This window comes from Eurytemora carolleeae, unplaced genomic scaffold (genome assembly GCF_000591075.1).
Source record: "Eurytemora carolleeae unplaced genomic scaffold, Eaff_2.0 scaffold261, whole genome shotgun sequence".
NCBI lineage: Eukaryota > Metazoa > Arthropoda > Copepoda > Calanoida > Temoridae > Eurytemora > Eurytemora carolleeae.
Window position 1 is genome coordinate 204890 of NW_019396251.1, and position 21782 is coordinate 226671.

General features: G+C 31.8%; 2 protein-coding genes across 9 annotated transcripts; both read left to right on the forward strand.

Moving 5' to 3' along the window:
- The first annotated feature begins 5270 nt into the window (after positions 1 to 5270).
- Positions 5271 to 9211, forward strand: LOC111699389 (uncharacterized protein RT0683). Of its 7 annotated transcripts, none has more exons than XR_002764743.1 (6): positions 5271 to 5624; positions 6430 to 6606; positions 6842 to 6904; positions 7198 to 7468; positions 8114 to 8184; positions 8504 to 9211. XR_002764743.1 is itself a non-coding variant. In XM_023470062.1 (4 exons), the coding sequence occupies exons 1-4, from the start codon at positions 5361 to 5363 to the stop codon at positions 7408 to 7410; spliced, it is 717 nt and encodes a 238-aa protein (XP_023325830.1). In that variant the 5' UTR covers positions 5272 to 5360; the 3' UTR covers positions 7411 to 7789. The 7 variants fall into 7 exon arrangements, 1 of the variants encoding a protein (XP_023325830.1); XR_002764741.1 differs by having other exon boundaries at positions 8117 to 8184; XR_002764742.1 differs by having other exon boundaries at positions 8117 to 8174.
- A 64-nt stretch (positions 9212 to 9275) lies between these two features.
- LOC111699384 (uncharacterized) lies at positions 9276 to 21415 on the forward strand. 2 transcript variants are annotated; one of them, XM_023470057.1, is made up of 15 exons: positions 9276 to 9378; positions 10653 to 10731; positions 11353 to 11408; positions 11785 to 11865; positions 13861 to 13966; positions 14386 to 14471; positions 14894 to 14970; positions 15158 to 15312; positions 15634 to 15742; positions 16168 to 16274; positions 17143 to 17237; positions 18498 to 18600; positions 19513 to 19588; positions 20218 to 20270; positions 21282 to 21414. In XM_023470057.1, exons 1-15 carry the CDS (start codon positions 9299 to 9301, stop codon positions 21375 to 21377), a joined length of 1359 nt encoding a protein of 452 aa, XP_023325825.1. In that variant the 5' UTR covers positions 9276 to 9298; the 3' UTR covers positions 21378 to 21414. The 2 variants fall into 2 exon arrangements, with proteins under 2 accessions (XP_023325825.1, XP_023325826.1); XM_023470058.1 differs by lacking the exon at positions 9276 to 9378 and adding an exon at positions 9420 to 9432 and having other exon boundaries at positions 21282 to 21415.
- Positions 21416 to 21782: the final 367 nt, after the last annotated feature.

Genomic DNA, 21782 nt, shown 5'->3' on the forward strand with positions numbered 1-21782 from the left:
CAGTAAATTCATTAAATCTTTAAGAAATGTTCACAATTACAAAGGTAAACAACTTGATGTACATAAACCCTGAACTAGTGTACACAGGTGGCGGTAAAGTCTAAAGATGAGAAATAATATTAATTTTAGAAAATCAAAAATACTATCAATTTATTTCAACAAAGTCTTTTCCTCAAACTCTGATTTTCTGTTCCCACAACTTTTTAACCCGATGTCGTAGATCTTAGATATTTCAAATTATGAATTCTGATCAAATAGTCTAAGTTTGAAAAATTATAGGTTTTCACCTTCAGGTCGAAAAGATATAGGGACTAAAAAATTTGAGTTTGATGCAAAGGCTCATTTCTTTTGAAGTAATAATAATAATGATAATTTCTTAATGCTAGGCATAAATTTTGAAACTTTATGAAAATATTAAAAATAATTTTGTAATTGAAATGTTATATTTGTATTTACCTGGCCAGAAAAGCTTCCGATTAATCTAATAAAATATCATTAAATTCAAGAAGAAAAAATAAGTATCAACAAAACAAAACTAATGATCTAATTAGAAGTAAAAAGAACTTTAGGTTATTTAAAAAAATGTGATTTATCATCTTAATAAATAAATGAATAATGCATAAAAGATTGTAATGTTATCTTAAAAACAATCAATTTTAAGTTATTTTCATAAAGATGATGAAATATTAAAATATGAAAAAATGAATTAATTATCACAATCTTTATCAACTGAATGAAGAGATGAATAAAAAATTTAATTAGATTAATTGAAAACTGAATGAAGAATTTTTGATAAATATTCCTTGAAGATGAATTTGATCCATCAAACACAAAAACATAATCATAGGAGCACTCAGTAGCAATACTTTCAAACTCCAGGTTGATATACGGTAGATCTGGTAGACTTTCTATCAACCATTCACATTCTGTATCCTGGTATATAATAAATTGATTGATATACGGTAGATATGGTAGACTTTCTAACAACCATTCACATTCTGTATCCTGATATATAATATATAGGTTGATATACGGTAGATCTGGTAGACTTTCTATCAACCATTCACATTCTGTAGCCTAATATATAATATAAAGGTTGATATACGGTAGATCTGGTAGACTTTCTATCAACCATTCACATTCTGTATCCTGGTGTATATAATAAATTGATCGAAATACGGTAGATCTGGTAGACTTTCTATCAACCATTCACATTCTGTATCCTAATATATATAATAAATTGATTGATATACGGTATATATGGTAGACTTTCTATCAACCATTCACATTCTGTATCCTGGTATATAATAAATTGATTGATATACGGTAGATCTGATAGACTTTCTATCAACTATTCACATTCNCTCCCAAAATGGCGTTTAACTGATATTCCTGAAAAAACAGTAGGATTCAGGAACATGGAGTAGGATCACGAGAAGAAGGATGTATGGATTGAGAAGTTTAGGGATCCAATATCCGGGATTAGGGATCCAATATCCAGGATTGTGGCTCCAAGGGGACTGGGAATCCCGACTCAGAGAGAAAGTCTTCATTTTCAGTCCTCGTCCACAATTTCTAAAGAATAATTGAATGAATATAATTAATGTACTTTAATGTTACATGACGTTACTTAACACTTGCCTTAAACTCTTATTTCTATTTATTTTTATTTATTTATTTTATTCTTTGAATCTAGATGTATTCATAATTTTGAAGAATAAAAACTTTTTAAGTGTATAAAGATCAGAAAATTAAAATGCATGGGTAGGACCCATATCAGGGATATCATGTAGACAAGATTCGCGCAGTTTAAGGGGAGTATACGCGCGATTTTATGGGATCCTTCACGCTAAGGTGACAGTGCCCTATTCCCACCGTTAACTTTTAAACCTTTATTGATCATCAAGTATGTAGAAGATATCGTCGTTTTCATTGGCTGAAAAGTGTTTCATTTAATTCTTATCCTATATGTTTTCCTGTACTAGTCACTTTTGTAGAGAATCCACAGTTAAAAACATTTCAATTATAAACATTCTCTACCTGATCAGACAAAGCTTTAAAGGGTACCGTTCTGAATCGGGCATTGTCATCTTTGCATTGCGCTTTTAGTGCATTGCATGTTTGTGTAAACTACTGATTAAGTGAAATGGGTCTGTTTAGTACACTACGCTTTACAATTAAAAGTTATGTTTTTATGTTCATTGGACTATCTAAAATCCTAACTCGGGTCCAATAAACGTCTTCCTACTCCACATTTTTGTGGGTCTCACTGTATGCGGAGAGTTCCTCAAAGTAAACAAATAAACTTCTGGCCAGCTAATTCAAAAATCTTTATCAAAGAAGCTGAAGTTGTATTTTCTATACTAATTGACGTTTAATAGTGACTTTAAGCGTACAGTCCCTAAAAAACCTGATTTTAAATCGATTAAATTATGGATTAGAATCCATTCTATGTCCAATTTTTTTTTAGAAGCAATATATATCCAATAAAAAAATTGTATGTCTACCCTTACTAATCTATGAAAATGGATCGATCATCAATCTTTTAAACCTTTTTAATTCTAAGATTACAAATTCAGGATATTAACTTCCACTTGAAAAATGAATAACATAGAAATCCTTTGGTTTTATCTATATATGTAATAAAGCTCTTCGCTCATATAATTATATTTATTCGTTAGCTATAGCTGGCCTGGCCTAACGACTGGATAAAATTGGCAGACATTTTTGAGGAAGCTCATGGGTACCCTGGGGCTAAAAAACTCGAGTTTTCTTTTCAAAATTCGTCTAGTATGTTTTATTTTAATTATGACCACTAAAGACGACTTTTAATCCTGGTACCGAGATTCTTATGTTAACTTAAACATTTAATTTTACCTTTGTCCGTAGAGTAAACCATTTTACTGTCATAACATTTCTTCTGAAAGGATTTTAATTGTGATTAATTAATGAAACAAAATAAAACTAATTTATTTCAGCACCAAATACTTAACACAGATATTAGACAGATGAGTGGACGATTTATCTCAAAAATGAATTGTGCATTGCGAGGAATAAAAATTAGCAGTGAGTTCAAGAATTCGTGTTCTACAATTTTTATTTCTTTGCAAAAATAAATCTGAGAATATTCTTTATTTTTCGAGAGGTATTTTTCTATAAATAAACTACTCTACATTATAGCCCAGTCTGGACCACATTATATCCCGGCCTGGGCCACATTATAGCCCGGCCTAGGCCCAAGGTTTGTCCCGGCCGCCGGAGTTAATAGCGTCACATTCAAGTTCATCGATCTCACGTCGTCTATACCTATATATATATAACATTATAAAAACAATAGCAATTAAATCAAAACATAAAAACAAAAAAGGATTAATCGAACATGATGATTGATGAAAGAACAACAACAGAAATGTCAAAATATTTGTAGCTGAGCTAAATCTAATTATTTATAGAATTTTGTTAAAATTAAAGTTCTAAAAAAATAAATATATAAAAGACGAAATATGAGAAAAATGTGATTAAAAGATCAAAAAAATTACAGAGAATAAAAACTTTGAGAACATAGATACTTAAAATATATTACCCTAGGTTCTTTCTAATGAAAATTATCAAAAACAAACCAGGTAGTTCAATTTCCATTAAGATTTTTGCATTTACACTGTATAGTGTAATACGGAAAAAGACTGCGGAATGAATGTCGTCTTTGTCCTTGTTATAGCTTGATTTTATTTGATGTTTGTAGAGCAATTTTTAGATTTAATTCAGTTGAAAATAACTAAATCCACCGAGACAGTTCATAATTTATTACTCATTCACACTGTAAATTATAAATCTTTTGGACAGAAAAATATTAAACTTATTCTGATCTGATATTAAAAGAGGTGCATTCTCAATTCACAACAATACCATTTCGCCCTTTATCTCAGCAAAATATAAATAAATTTTGATTGTATGCAAAGACAGTGAAAGAAATTTGTAGATTTTAACATTCTAAACATGGAAAACAACATCTTTTTTACGGTTGATAAGATAAAGATTTAAAGGTACCGTAGTGAATCGGGCCATACTTTCATAAGGAAATCTTTTAAACCTTTTAAAATTTTGTCTTAAGTCCCTTTAATCTGCTTATCTATTGGGGTAGCTGTTAGAGTAGTTTGTTTAGCTACTACTCTACCAACTGCTGGAGTAGGTTGTTTCGCTACTACTCTACCTGCTGTTGGGGTAGCTGTCACAGTAGGTTGTTTAGCTACTACTCTACCTGCTTTTGGGGTAGCTGTTGGAGTAGTTTGTCCTGCTGTTACTCAACCAGCTGTTGGAGTAGGTTGTTGGGCTGTTACTCTACCTGCTGTTGGGGTTGCTGTTGGAGTAGGTTGTTCAAAAATCGTATACTAGGAAATTACCAGAAATTTATGTTATAGTTCAAAAATACCTTGATTATAAGCCTAATAAACAAAATTTTTAATATCTTATTCAAAACCTGAATTTGATCATTGGAATGTGAGGACGGACTTGAACCAATTTTACCGCAGCGGCAGCCATTCTGTCTGAATAAAGCTCCTTGGGGAAAAAATAAGAATGACAATATTAAGATTTAATTTATTCCAATTTTGATTAACAAATTTTATATGTGAGGTAAGTTTAAATAAAAAAGATCTTGTATTATTAATAACTAAGCCATAAAATTTAAAAGAAATTATAAAATTATTAGTAAAATATGGGACACGAAAGTTATAAGTCTTTATTACAGAAAAAAATGTCAGAAATAAACTATTTTTGTTTTATTAAAATTATGTCCGCGGCATTCAACTTCCGCCTTTGCAGACGAATATTTCTCGGCTAAATCGTTACGAGGCCAACATATTTTTAAAACATATTTTTTATTTAAAATCCACAAGCAAAAAAATACAAATTTTTCAGACAACTAAATTTCCTAATGTAACAAATGTCGTATTTAAATTTAAAGATTTTTGACCATTCATAAAGGATGATAATTGTTAATCATAACAATAGCAATTAAATCAAAACATAAAAACAAAAAAGGATTAATCGAACCTGATGATTGATGAAAGAACAACAACAGAAATGTCAAAATATTTGTAGCTGAGCTAAATCTAATTATTTATAGAATTTTGTTAAAATTAAAGTTCTAAAAAAATAAATATATAAAAGACGAAATATGAGAAAAATGTGATTAAAAGATCAAAAAAATTACAGAGAATAAAAACTTTGAGAACATAGATACNCCCCCCTCCTGGAATATCATACATTAACAAATTTCTGTTTACTCCCTCCGCGAAGTTTTTACATAAGAATTCTATTTCAGGTTGCTTGTTGAATATATTTTAGGAATTTAACCCTGAATGGATTCAGAGCAAACCGATGAACTCCCGAACTGGTTATTTGACGACGATGACCCAGACAGCTACTTCATGCCGGTCAACACACTAACATATACAGATGCACAGACTGTAAAGAGAGTTTATTCGCTAGCTAAGAAAATCTGTGAGGTTTTTACCAGAAACTCCTTATTCTATTGGACGACGGGAGGGACTACCCTTGGCATAGTTAGACATGGTGGTCTTATACCGTGGGATGATGATTTAGATATATGCATACTTAAAAAGGTAAAAAAAAATCCTGTTTTTTTTAAAAGTTGTTGTTTTTAATATTATTTCTTTTTTATAACATTCTTAGATAACAATTTCAAAGAAACTGACATGTAAGTTTTTAAGACAATTCATATTATAAAATTACACCTGTTTAGGACAAGACAAAACAAGTTACAATTTTACACATAAAACTTGATGAAAAATTCTGGAAACGATAAAATGAATTTGCTTAAAATAAGTAGTCCTCTCCATTTTATTTATATTATCTTGTCTCTATAATAACAACTATGTTTGAAGTTTCAAATGTCTTCCAAGAACTGAATCATCTGTAAAATGTCAAATCTCTTTATTGACTAATTAAAAAATGTCCATCTATCAATAGTGTTTTCTTGAAAGTTTCCTTTCTCTAATGATTAATCAAATTGAAAGGTTATCAATTAACTGTCATATTTTAAAGAAATTTTATGACTGTTATACACCCTCTAAACTGTTCAGTGGTATTCAATCAAACAAAATGTCAACGCTCTTTTTCTAAACATTTATTTATTATGATATTTAGGTGGTGGTATGACATAGTCATGGTAAATCGTACATGATTATTGAAATTTTTAATCATTATTCTATTTTTTTTCTCACTTATCTTGTCCAATGTCTTCACATAATGAGAATTTTTGAAAGTTTTTCAACATTACTTTCTAGTTGCTAAATTTATTAGTTCACGCTTTTTGGACACACTGCGTCCCAGGCCTCTACTTTAAACCTGCTGCTCCTCCAGGAGTTAGGTTCAGCCCAGTAAGGGTCAATCCTCGTTCTTTTTTAGGATGAAGCGCAGCTAGAAAGTTTAACGAAAGAGTTGCTACAAGAAGGTTTACGTCTCCAACCTGCTCAACCCTACTCCTGGAAAATATTTAGTCTGGTGGACTCTGACCCGGTAGAGAACATTAATTACACGCACAGATATCCCTTCTGCGACGTGTTTGTCATGACACAGAAGAAGGCAGGGGTTGATATTTTCAAGAATCTTTCCCATCTCCCCTGGGGCAAAGCTTTTCAATGCTCCGGAGAAAAAAGTTCAAATTTGACATGAATTGAAAACTTTTTCCAAACTTCATATCCCCTAAAGATTTCCCCAATTCAGTAAATAAAACCATTAACATAAAGTATATTAACAGACCTACCTATTATATATCGGAGAAAAAATTTTTGAAGAAAATATACAACCCTGGATAAAGGATAGATATGTTCTGTGTGAGAAGGTTGGAGAGAATATTTGGCCCAACGAGATCTATTACCAGGCAAGTGTCTTTTTCTGAAAAGAGAAAGCAATTTGTGAGGGACGTAATTTAACCATTTATGTGTGGTTCAACCACTTCTCTAAATCTCTGGTGTCGACATTGACAGTTTAAACTTGAAGCGAGAGGTTTCTAAATTATTGAACTTTAAGTATTTCAACCAACTTTTTGCCACGCAAAATTTTTTCAAATTTGACTGTCCCAGATCCCTACCTGGGGCCTCCATGTTGTAAGACGAAATCTCAATACAGGCGAAAAATCAAATTTTTTGAACTTTAAAAAAAAACTGATTTCAGGATCAACTTGACAAGACTGAGTTACGAAGATTTGGAAATATTTATTTACCCTGCCCTGGGAACCCGGAGAAGTACCTAGATGGAACCTATGGTTCTAACTGGAGTTCTGCTGGTTCTACACACTTCTTTAATCACAAGAACGGAACCCTGTTTCGCTCTTCTCAGTTTGATTTGTCGGAGGAAATGTTTGTGCCTGCTCTGCCCTTTGAATAGGACAGGAAACTAGAAAATGCTACGACACCAAAGTTTTAGTATTTTCGTATTTGCATGGGTATATATTTTGAAATTTCCCGGCCCCCCCCCCTTTGTTATCCAAAAGTTCATTAATTTTCCCCTTAAATCAATTAAAGTCAACTATTCAGGGATATATAACCCGCAATCTACAGAGTGTACCACGAAACATGACAGTAGCATGACGCCTTGAAAGTCGTCTTTAAACCTTGAATTTATTTGTGACATTCAGTCGTCAACTTATTTTAACATGTATTGTTCTTGAAACAATAACATCAAATGTCTCCGAGTCCTGGCATTGACAAATTGTGGTCTGCCTTTCTTGTGCTGTCAATATTAGCGGAGATATTAAGAATTTCGTTCAGATTTCAATTTTATTAAATAAAATCTAATTTGTCGGAATTTTAATGAAATTCTTCATATCTCTGGTAATATTGAAAGCATAAAGAAAGGCAGACCACATTTTTAAAATGCCTAAACAAGGGGTATTTGTGATTATTAAATCTAGAATTCTACTTCAAAAATAAGGTTTAGGAATAAATTTCGGAAATTATTTCTAAGATAAAAGACGACCTTCAAGTCGTCTTTCGTTGGACACCCTGTAATGTATAAATTAATTGCATCTGGGGAAAACAGATTTCTAATGGGAGGGTGATTGATTTATTAAGAAATATATACCCCTTTGTAGTCAAATGATTAACCCCTATTGATATACTCAGTGATCAATTTACATCAACTTCCCTGATGTTTATTACAGTGCTTAGGATCCGGATCTGTTGTATCCGCAAGTTTTTAGATCTTAATCTGGATTCAAGGGGCAAAATATCAACCAAAAGCTTCAAAAACTTAAATTTGAGTTATTGAAAAAGAGAGATTATAAAAATTTCCTAATTTCTCAATGGTTTATCAAGATTAAGCATAAAAATAAGCGAAAAAAAATGAAACAAAAAAATTTTAAAATTTTGTCCCAAAAAATCAGTAAATCTAGAAAGAAATTACTTGGATCCATTTCTTTCCAGCCCGGATCCGGATCCGCATCAAAATTAAACGGATCCTAAGCAATGCTTTGTTATAGTTTACAATTTGTGTGTTACTCCATCTAGATATATAATGCTAATGATAATAATGATAATAATAATAATGATGTCTCATATGAACTGTATAGTGGTAAAAAGTAAATATTGAAAGGACTTTCGGCTTCATTAGTTTTTCATAAAAGGATTTTTTATCACAAACTTTTATGTTTTATGTGGCCTGAATTTTGTAGTAATTTACCCGTTCAAATTATTGCTTCTAGAGATTCTTTGTTACCAATGTATACGAAACATAAGATGCAATTAGTTGAAACAGAAACCCAGTTGTATTCCTTCCTTATCATTTTTAATCTTGTGCTTTTTATTCCAACTTCTTTTATTTTTACTAATACAGGGACTAAAGTCGTAATTTCAAGGAACACCAGTTTACAGAAGTGCATTTCCGATTCACATTAGTACCCTCTCAACTGTTGTCTGAACAATGATGAATAAAATATCGATATTTGTGAACAGAAATAAAAAGAAAAAACCGACGATATCTTTCACATTCTTACTCAGATAGAGGTGTGAATCGATTATGCCACATTTTATATATAATGGTTAACTTTAAATTACGTTCACAGTCCCTTTATAATTTGTAAAACGTTCACAGTCCCTTAATACTTTGTAAAACGTTCACAGTCCCTTTATACTTTGTAAAATGTTCACAGTCCCTTTATACTTTGTAAAACGTTCACAGTCCCTTTATACTTTGTAAAATGTTCACAGTCCCTTTATACTTTGTAAAACGTTCNTGCTCTCAAGATGTGGTACAGTAGTTAATAGAAGAAAACAAAATGGGAAATAACTTCAGCAACTCAACTGTTATTGGTGGGACTATTGAGAAGGGATATGAGCCCGTTAGGGACATGTTCAGGTAATAAACTGTTAAGGACATGTTTAGGTAATAACCTGTTAGGGACATGTTTAGGTAATTAAATGTTAGGTACATTGTTCTTTGTTTTTAAGTAACTTCAAAGAACAAACCGGTTTATTAGATTATTAAATGGTAATTTGTTTTTTTTTTGTCCGATAAAATTATTGACCAATTACCAATTAATAGGGTAAAGTCTGACCCATTAAACTGTGGACTAAAAGGATAAAATTATTGACCAATTACCAATCAATAGGGTAAAGTATGACCCATTAAACTGTGGACTAAAAGGATAAAATTATTGACCAAATGTCAATTAATAGGGTAAAGTATGACCCATTAAACTGTGGACTAAAAGGATAAAATTATTGACCAATTACCAATCAATAGGGTAAAGTCTGACCCATTAAACTGTGGACTAAAAGGATAAAATTTATTCAATATTGTGGAAGACGATGTTTCGACCTCCAAAACAGAGTTCCACAACAGAAGAAGAACGCGGTATTCTCAAGAGTCTTGTGTGATCGATTAGATTATGATATACTAAGTTTGTCTTATAAGGAAATATATATACTGGAATGAGTCTACCCGAGTTTCATTAGAGTCCGTCCTTCGACCTCTATATTGGTGACCCTGACGAAGAACATTCAGTGATTTTTTTCCAGTACATAAACGCTACGTGACTCCGTCAAGTGATATTGCTTTGGAAATATATATACTGGAATAAGTCTACCCGAGTTTCATTAGAGTCCGTCCTTCGACCTCTATAATATGTTTATTTGATGGCGTACAAAGCAATAAGTTTTACCAGAAGCTTGAAAATCATTTTATTCCGTGAAATCGGTTTGTAGGATTGCTGTGTTTTATGTTCATTTTTTAAAATCATTATTTGAGTCTTAACATTTGTCTTTCTTTTCCTCTGTTTTATGGGACCCACTGTATTTATGGGACCCAGTGTATTTATGTAGAATTGATCAAATTTTGTGGTAAATTACTTGTTAAAGGTATCAATAATGTGTGAACTGTAAAGCAACTTTAATAGTTCCAGGGTTAACCATAAAGGATGAGACTTTAGAGACGACTGTACGGAATTTGTAAAGTATGTTTCCTTATATTTAGATTCCCTGCAAATATAACCTTCTTTCTATCTATTTAAAATCATTAAATAAACAATTTTAAAACCTCATTCAAAACAGCAAACTTAAAATCGTTGTTTTTGCAAAAGTTTTTAGTCTCATCCTTTAAGGGTAAACCTGTGATTAAAGATTTCACCGTAGGAAAAACTTTGAGACGGGCAAAGAGAGGGATGCGCAGCTATGTGTATATGTAGAGGGTAGAAGAGTTATAGATCTTTGGGTAAATATGTTTTTATTTTAGTTTGACGATCCATGTTTTTAATTTACAGAAATAATTAAAATCAGTTGAAAGCAATTAAGCTCAAAATCTAGCCTCTCATTGTTTAAAATATCATAGGTCAGAAAAAGTTGAGTTTATTTAAACAAACCAGTTTATAAAAGTTTTTTTCTTTGTAAAACTTCCAAGCACTACCAACCTTTAACAGAACTGATAATTCATCCCTATTTCTTTGTAACCTTTATCAACTTTTTTACTTTTAATTTATCAGAATGCATGGTTTGATATTTGAAAGGTCTACGAGGTCAGGCTTTTAATTAGAGTTTGAGGCAAGTTAAAATTCCTTTCAGATGAAGTTAAGTTAAATTGGAGAAATATGGCGAAATCTCTTATTGCCTAAACTTCAATATTTTGACCAATAAGAAGAGTAAAAGACTTCAACTAATTCAAACGGATTGAGATTATTTTAAAATTTTCTTGCTCTCAATATGAAAATGCATAAAATTTACATTGGATATCATTTTTTCCTATTTAGCAAATAACACTCTAAATTATCATCTTGGGGAAATCGATTTTTTCAGTGGTGATATTATTATTGGAAGAAAATGTATACCCCTGTTGTAGGGTTCAGCAGAGGGGGATGAAACCTACAATGGAGACAGCCTACAGTGTGTTTTTAGGTTAGTTTTAAATTTAATCTTTGTATTAACAATATATTTATAATTTTTTTTTATAAATACAAGAGCCCGTTAGGGACATGTTCAGGTAATAAACTGTTGTTCCGAAATAAATCTACCACCCCTCCCCCCCTCACTTTAATCCTCTATCCGCCCCTGAACTGATGTGGTTTGTTAACGTTTTTAAATCCCTCACTACGCTCTGAATTGAAAAACTTGAACTTAAACCTTAAACCAACAAAGTAAATAAAAATCCCGAGAAGTTGCCAATGTCTGAAGATCAATGTTAAGCGGAAATATATTAATACGAAAAAAACACTTCTTAAAAAGGTTTAACAATGCTAAACATGTAATTAAAGTAACTTTGTCTATATTTTAGTTCTTCCAAAGCAATTACAGCAATGGCAATTGCCAGTATAGCTGACCAAGGCTTAATCAATTACTCTAATACAGTTGCCAGGTATTATTATTATTATAATCGTGGTCGTCGTCGTCGTCGTTGTTGTTGTCGTTTATTGGATATAAACAAACAGACATTTTATTGTGAGTTCCTGTCTGGATATTGATAGGGTTACACAATACACACTATACAGTAAGCAGGGTTACCCAAAAGATAGCTTAAAGAAATTGAAAAATCAATTGCCTAGAAAAAATTCAGATTTAAAAAATAATTAATCATGTTTTTTTTAGCTTTTTCCTAATCTATATTTTTTCCAACTATTAAATATTACCTAATCAGGTTTTTTAGCTTTTTCCTAATTTTAGGGGAAGAAAGTTCCAAACCTGACACTGAGTGTCGTGTTTGGGGACAAATATTATGATCAACGTCTTAGTAAATATAGAAACTATTTTCAACATATTATTACAGAGGACATTAGTTTCAAAACTAACACTTGGCCCATTTCCAACACTGAGTGTTAGAAATGGGCAAAAATTGAAAGACTGGGTTTTTAGGATCCCGGACTATATCGAGAGTAAAAGTCGATAATTAAAACTTTAACCAACATTTTATTAAACATGACGAGGACAACAATTCCCAATTAAACACTATTTTCTGAAATCAAAATTAGAAAAAGAGGTTTTTTATATTAAAACCCTTGACCGTTTTCAAGACAGTGCCAGGTTTTCCATTTTCAAACGTATCCTGAAGTTGTCACGTTTTCGAAACAATTCCCGTTTTTGATTATAATCCTCAATTCATTACAAAATTCACTTTCATAACACACAAAATAAACACTGAAAGTAAAAACTATCCTATGAAGACTAAATAAACTGCTAAATTATTTTTAAAATCTTAATTTTTGCTATAATTATTTAAAAATATAAAAGAACAGTATTTTTTTGTTTTCTATTTTTTATAAAAAAAACCTTTCTTTTTTACGTAAGTGTGTAAATGCTTGAAAATTGACATTGATATGAATTCGAGTAATTGTCTGAAAACCATGAAATGTTCCGAAAACTTGACATGAGCTGAACTGCAGTAATTGATTCAAAATAGGGATATGTGTGAAAATGAAAACCAATATCATCAAAAACTAATTCTCATACCTTATTATTAGTTTAAAGTTGACATTTCTTGTTTCAATTATTAGTTTTAGCCATTTTCAATAAATATATAGTGTTGTTTTGTTGAACTCGGCTTGGATTTATATATATACTCTTGAAAAAGATAACTTTGCAGATTTGACCCATTTCGAACACTCAGAGTTAGATATGGGCCAAGTGTTAGTTTTGGAACTAATTTCCCTTGTATTAAGCACGGCGAGAACTGAAAATAACACTATTTACTTCTTTTCTAAGATTGAAATTTCTTTATTTGTATGACCAGGTTTGATATTTAATTTTTTTATAAAAATGTAGCTTTAACTATTCTAAATAAAAGTATGGAAACGGGTTTTTCTTCTCGACCTAAATAAAAATGTATTAACCGTTAAAAAGATAACTTTGAACAGTTGGCACAAACGTGACACTCAGACTCAGGTCTGTTTCATATCACGGTTTGGATCTTTCTCCCCCTGAATTCATCTTTTTGCTCAGCTATTTCTGATTCTGTTTGTTTTTTTAGCTTATTACTTTTGAGCTATTTCTTTTATGTTTTTTGTCAGCTATCTCCTAATTATGTTTTTTTTTCAGATATTTCATAATTTCTGTTTTTTATCAGCTATTTCCTGATTACGTTTTTTCCCGCTTTTTTTAAATTTATGTTTTTTGTCAGCTACCTACTTTTTTTGCAGCTATTTCCTAATTTATGTTTTTTCGTCTATAATTCTTAATTTTTGTGTTTTATTTTTTGCCTTTCCCAATTTATGCAGTTTTTTGCCAGCTAATTAATATTTTTTTGCAGCTATTTCCTAATTTATGTTTTTTTTTCGTCTATAATTCTTAATTTTTGGTTTTTTTTGCCTTTCCCAATTTATGCAGTTTTTGCCAGCTATACTGACTAATTTTTCTTCAGTTATTTCCCTGAGTTCTCTGAGAATGCTAAGGGGGATGTAAAAGTTGAGGATTTGCTGAGACATGAGAGTGGGTTGGCGAATATACACACTGCTATAAATCCAAAGGTACTTTAAACCATTTTGTCATAAATCCAGCCCCCAGGATATCCAAAATCAACTGAAGACGCCCCCCCCCCTGTTTTTCTTTTAATTAATTAAGTCCGCTGTAATCAATTTTTTATGAAATTAAAAAGGGGGGGATTTAAGAGGATGGGTGGGAAAAAAATATGCCTTTTCTATTTTCATTAAAAAAACTTTATATGTCTTTATGCTTGGCTAAGGAGTAAGGATCTATGACAAAGATAATATCCTAGGATTTACACCCTCAAGAACTAGTTCTTTCTTCAAGCTTTAGAAAGATAATATCCTAGGATTTACACCCTCAAGAACTATATCTTTCTTCAAGCTTTAGAAAGATAATATCCTAGGATTTACACCCTCAAGAACTAGTTCTTTCTTCAAGCTTTAGAAAGATAATACCTTAGGATTTACACCCTCAAGAACTAGAAAAAGGGACTGTGGCCAAAATTATTGCCAAGGATTATCAAGTTTTTCCAAAAAATACTGTCAGGTAAATATATAAAACTAAAATGGAATGATTAGTTTTGTGAACATTTTTTTGGTAAAAAAAAACCGCCGAAAAGATTTATAAACATTTACAAGTTGATGAACTTTGTTTTTAAATGATATTTCCCCATAGCTTTCTACATTTTTATTCACTACTTTAAAATATTTTCATTAATAATAAAATTCAGCCTATATCTATTTCTAATTATATGTATTTACATTACACACAAAACTGTGGAATAGGAAGACGACTGTTAGACTTAGTCTCGATCTTAATTAGTACAATGAAATGAAACACATCATCGTGCAGTGTAATCAGGCCCATTTCACTTTAAAGTTGATTTTCAAGCTTATTATTGCTAAATCTATTTGGTTTTTGATTCCACTGTTTTACGGGCTCCACTGTACACTCCCGAATTTGTTTAGAGAATATCATAACTTGACTGGAGGATGGATAATGAACGAAATATTCCGGAGAGTAACTCCAGATAAAATAACCATAGGTTAGTAGAACCTTTTAATTGTAAAGCCCCCGTCTCCACAATTTTTTTTCCATATTAAGAGAAAAAAATTGTAAAAAATCAAATATTCACGGAGGAGATGTATTATTTTTTATTATTTTTGAAGAGGGAAGTAGAAAATAATTTTTTTATAAATGTTGTTATACATCAAGACTTAAATATGATTCAGGAAGCTGGCTAAGACGAGAGTACCATGAAGGGCATGGTATAGATGTACACATGGGTCTAACAGAGTCTGAGCTAGCTAGAACTAGACCTCTGGAAGCAATTCCAACCCCTCATGCTATGCTCCATTCTCTTATTCCAAATGCATTTGGAGCTCAGGTGTTAAAATATTTTGGTGATATCTTAATAAATGAACCGTTGAACCCCCCCCCCCTCTCCCATTTTCCTGAAAATAGACATCCTCCTGTTACTAGTGTCTATCTACCTTTAGCTAACCTGACCTGAAATAATACAATCACGAGAGGTTGTCTGTTCACATAAGGAGGGGAGTGGGCTGGAAGAAAGCGGATATTTTTCTTAATTTTATTGTTTCTTAATGCCAACGTTAATATGTTTTTGCTTTAGGTTGAACACAATATTTTTGCTTTAGGTTGAACACAATATTTTTGCTTCAGGTTGAACACAATATTTTTGCTTTAGGTTGAACACAATATTTTTGTGTTCTCCAAAATTTTGAGCTCTTTTAAAAGAAGATTCACGGAGACTGAAAAGCGTGGGTTTGCCGCCATGTTTGAGGGAGTGGACCCAGGTAATTTCATTTCAAACTCCATGTCAGATTCACAAAGGTACCCTTACATTTTTAAAGCCTTTGTATGGTTGACCAAGAATGTATGAGATATCCCAGGTTTTCTTCTTGAAAAAATATATTTTTTAGTTGTGGCTTCTTTAGGAAATAACAACAAGCTACAAATTATAGCAGCAGAGAACACGCCACTTTAAAGAGAGCCACAGTCTACAGTATACAGTCCCTTTAAAGAGAGCCACAGTCTACAGTATACAGTCCCTTTAAAGAGAGCCACAGTCTACAGTATACAGTCCCTTTAAAGAGAGTCACAGTCTACAGTATACAGTCCCTTTAAAAATTGAGTTGTTCAGAAAATAAGGACTAAAGATCTTACATTAACTTAGTCAATTTAAACAAGATTTATTATTTTTCATTTGTTGAATTTTTAGGATTAGATCCTGGTGTGCTGATTCCTGAGTTTATGAATAGTCCTGATTGGAGGTTAGGAGAATCTCCGCATGGAAATGTCCACGCTTCAGCCCGAGCTCTAGCTATGGTGAGTTACAGGGTGTCCTGCTAAATATGACAGTTAAGAGATAGCTCGTTTTTGATCTCCGATAGCTACGAGGGGTGTCCCACAAAATACGGCGGTAGCTAGACGATCTTAATCTTTAAATAATTGGGGGCATATACTCGTAAACCTAAAAAATCAATATTTCTGGTATTTCCAAAATGTGGTCTACCATTTTTGTGCTTTTAATAGTACCGGAGGGTTATGCGAGTTTTATATACTTTTGTCAAGGTGGTTTTATTTAAAGAATAATTTTACAAGCCCAAAAAAGGCAGACCACATTTTATAAACGTCGGGGCAAGCTGTTTTTAATGATTTTGTAAAATATTAAAATATATTGTAAAACTAGGTGGACGATTGAATGCCACAAATTATTTCAAAGATTAAAGGCAACCTATAGGTCGGCATGCAACTGCAACCCCAGAAATCAACACAGTTATCATAAAGACGACATTTCTGACGACAGTAGGTCGGAGAGTATATTTTTATGATTTATATCCTAGCAGCATAGAATTAATGTCGTATTTGTTGAATAAGACACAAGTGACCATTAGTGTTCTGAAAACACTGGTGTTCTATCTGTAATTATACATCGTCTTTACGCAATATCTCCTCTACTGAACTTCTGACCTCCAACTTTCCGACTTAAAACAGCTGTTCATTTTGTAATATTTGATGGTAAGGTTGGGTTGAGACAATTTCTGGGCCGAGTGCTGCGGCTAGAACAGGCTAGGGGACCGGGCGTTGCGGCCACATGGCCAACTAGCAGCTTTAAAACCACGTCGGAAGTGTAGTATAGCGGATATACGTAGGTCGAAAGATACACCACCGTTAACTAACATATATTTCTAAGCTGGCTGGTGCTATGGCCAATGGAGGACAAGTCGAAGGAAAACAAATTATCAGTCCAACTGCCTGGATTCTTCTTCACAATAATCCAATTGTAAGGTAAGCAGTACTACAATACTGCAACAGTACTTTTTACAATTTTTTATAAGATATTCATACATTATTTGTAATGGCATCATTCATTTTTATTCATTCTCATTCTCTGTTTACAAGTTGGTGAACTCTTTTTTGTGACATACTGTTCATGTTTCTTTTTTGTGACATACTGTTCATGTTTCTTTTTTGTGATATACTGTTCATGTTTCTTTTTTTGTGATATACTGTTCATGTTTCTTCTTATTCTGTCATTAATTTTTCTCTCTTAAAGTTGTCTGTACCATTCTCTTGACTTAAGCGCAATATCACACAATCAGTACAATAGTACTCATTCTCTAGACTTCAGTACATTTTTAGTACAATAGGGCATTATGTGTTCTTTGAACTCTTACCCAAAGAACAATCTTTTTACAATAAAATACATTTGGATGATTTTTATTCTTAGAATCTGATTTTATTATTTTAAATAGAATGTTCACCTATTTCATAATACACAAAACAGGGGTGTATACTTTTCAGAATTATTTTCAGATAATTAGGAGAGGGGGGGGGGTTGAAAATTGGTCATCTATTTTAAATTCATTGATTTTCTTTCAAAAATCATTTAAGTTCAACAATTCAGCGAATTTAATGATTTACTAAAAATACCTAGAATTTTTTTACTTCTAAGGATTGCAGCTATGCCTATCATGCCACCCAAAGATGTTTCCTACAAAGATCACTGCCTAGTATCTAGCGTTCGCTCAGAAAACTGCAGTTTATAGTGAATTTGTTTCACTCATAAAGAATTTTGGTATTTCAACGAAAGCAAATTTGCGGGGAAATAATGCTGCAATTACTATGGTGAAAACCCTAATTAGTGCAAAGTATTGAAAAACAAATCTGCGAAACTATGACATAAAAACGTTGATTTGATGAGTGAACTCAACGTCTGTCTTTAAGTGCAGTGAGAAAGGCTTAGTTGTAATTTTAAGTTCAAAATAAGGTACAGGGTTACCCACAAAGGATGAGACTTCAGAGACGACTGTACATAATTTAAACTGTCTTATTTCCTTATATTAAGGATTCTCTGCAACTTTAAATTGGTTTCTTTCGTGGCCATGTCAATTTACAGGCCGTTAATAGACAATATTCAAGACATAAAACTTAATTTAACCTTGAAATCGTCATATTGGTGTTTCAGGTCGTCTTTACAGTCTAATCCTTTGTGGATAACTCTGTACTTTGTGTATTTTGAAATTTGTGAAAAAAAAATTTAAACAGGGAGGATGCGTACATGAACGGATGCAGAACTGAGTTTACCCAAGGTGGAGTAAATATGTTCAAGGATTATCATGATGATAAGTTTGGAGAGAGAGTGCTTAAGGTATACAATGCTCTAACTTATTTAACTTTTCTTTTAAGAAACTCTATCTTCAATTTTTCTCCCTATATTCCGATATTTCAAACTAAGAATTCTGTTGATAAAATAGTGTAAGTTTAAAATATAAAATAATTATACCATCAGGTTTCAAAAATATAGGGAGAGAAAAAATTTACGCTAAATTTTTCACAACGGAATAATTGTGTCTTGGAAAAATTCATATTAATTATTTTTTTTGAGTGAAGTTTTTCATTTATTTCTTATAACATTTTATTAACAAAAAAAAAGACCAGGAATTTTTGTATTTCCAGAAAGCCTCAATCTTACGAAGTTCATGTCCGATTCACACTGGTATTCTTTTAAAACCTTAATCTGTTTAATAATGGGAAAGATATCGTCTATAGCTTTTTATAAATACTAGGCTTTTAGGGCGTTTTGCGCACATCTTCTATTTCAACTCTTAATTGTGGCTTTATCTCTGAGCATCTTCTCTTTGTACAGTATCAAACAAAAACAAAAAAAAAGTTTGCTGATTTCATAATATTTTTTCGCGCATTTTCAAAATTTTACCAAAATAAAAAACCTTTAAACAAACATTTTTAAAATTTTGATCATTCATAAACCTTCCCTGGGGTCACGTGAGGTCCCACACAAAATTTGAACCTGATCGGTTCAGCCGTTTTGACGTTTAATGGATGTATTTCTGACAATTTGCTTCAATGTTTCGTTAGCAGGAATCCGCAAGTGGCTTTTACAGATAAACCACAATTAAAGATAAACAATTGTTAATTCTTGATCAGACCAAGCTTTAATGGGAACTGTTGTGAATCGGACATGCTACTTTATAGTTTATGTAGATTAATCTAGTCACTTAAAACTACGTCTACAGTCCCTTTAACGTACAACCTGTTCTAGTCTGGAAGGCATGGGTTTACTGGATGGATGGGGTTTGGTGGTAGTATCATTCAATGGCACACAGAACTTAAATTAGGTAACGGGTGTATTTTTAAGATTCGTAAAAAATGTGAAATTGGTGTTGAAAAGCTAAAGTTTGTCATCCTTGTTCGAACCTTTTATTACCTTTTAGCCAAAAAAATGTTTCCCCCTAAACTCATTTTTTCCTCCGAAGCGAATAAACCCCTAGAAAAAGAATGATTTTTTAGGAAAATAAAATATACACAGTCAGGCAACCCTTAGCAGGAAACTTTTAAATCTAGGGGAATATTTAAAATTGTGAAAAATTGGACTTAAACTGACAATTTAAAAAAAAAATTTAATTTTACAAAAAAAAAATTTTCAAAGAGATAATTTTCCCCAAATTTCTAATATTTTGGGGGTTTTATTGTACTTCAAATTCATTTACATATTTCCCTAAAATTGTTAATTAAAATTAAAAATCCATTAAAAAATTATCCACTCCACGCAAGCATATAAATGAAAAAATTTCCAAAATTATGAGTTTTTATGAAAGTTTATACACCTTCAGTTCCCAACTTCAAAATATAAATTGGATTAACATTCTTAAAAATATAGAAAAATTCAAAGTAATTTTTAAAATCTCAACTTAAAACAAAAATTAATTAATTCTTTGAGCACAAAATTATTATTTTCTTTTTTTAGGTTTTGGATATGCTTGTACATTCATGACTTGGTGGGATATGGCAAATATCAAGGAAATTTTCACTTCAAATCATATTTTTCATCATTATGATGGCTTCTTAAAGGGAGTGTTCGCGAAAAATGAAAGGGGGTATAGGCATACGGCGAAAAATAAGTGCTTTTGATCGTTACTAATCTCACTTCTATCTGTTTCGTCTATAAGGAGAAAATTGCTAAAAACGGCTAATGCTGAATAACAAAGCATCCATACAAATTCAGTAAGTTGCAATCCACGACTCGGATAGTAAAAAATCAATTTAATTTCAAACAACTCATTCAGATATTGCAACCTATATTCATCGATTATTTTTCGCCACATTTGTATATAGTTAATATTTGATAATATTTTTTACTTTTATATACAATGCACATAAAACACCGTTTTTTCCGCTTGGTGTCTCTGCCACGTAGAATCATTAAGAGCATCGAGAGCAGAGACACCTAGCGGACAAACTAATCGGCGTTTTAAGTGCATTGTATATAAAACAAATACAAAATATTATGAAATATCAACTATATTACGAATGCGTCGAAAAATAGTTGATGACTAAAGATTGTAATATCTAAATGATTTGTTGATATTAAATTCATTTTTTACGATCCCAGTCGTGGATTAAAATTTTCTCAATTTGGGTGGATGCTACGTTATTCAGTAAAAGTCGTTTTTAACAATTTTTTCCTTAAAGACGCAGAAGATAGAAGTAAGATTGGTAGCGACTAGCGATCAAAAACCGTTTATTTTTCGCCGTATGCCTATACCCCCTTTCATTTTTCGCGAACACTCCCTTTAATGTCTTCCCTTATCATTCTTTACTCAATCACGGCCACATTTTAACAATAAATGCTTATATAAACGGCTATTTTTTTTACAAATGAGGGGTTGTATCCCTTTTTTTAGAAATTGTTGAATTGTTATCATCCCCCTCCCCCTGAACTTGATTGCTTTTGGTCCCCTTTTCCATAGAGTTTGCGACACAAATTAAAATTACATTTTTTTATTATTGGCAAAAGTGAATTTATCCCAGGCAAGAAAACTACAGAAAGAGGTGGTTGTCTGTACTAAACGGATAAATGAAGAAAAAATAGATGAAAAAATAGATGAAAATAATAATGTAAAATAGTAAAAACCGGGAAATATATGGATATTATAATTAAACATTAATGTCATGTGTATGTGAATTTTTACAGTGACTGGGGTTTCAAGCGACTTATTTTGCAATGTCCGATTCACAACAGTACCTTTTATTTGATAAGTTATAAGTTAGATATCGACGTTTTTTTTAGCTTTTAACTGGCTTAATTTTAACAATTTCCGCCATCGCGTCTGCAGTATGCAATCAGCAAGTATCTTTTAAATGGAAACTAAATTTGTTCATGTAGAAAAAATCCTGATATCTACGATATTTTCAATCAGATCAAAATTCACAAGTTACAGAATCGGATATGCTACACTATAAATGGAGGGTCACTTAAAACTATGTTTTCTGTATTGACCTCTGGGGAGTGGAAGTAGGGCATTTTAAGAG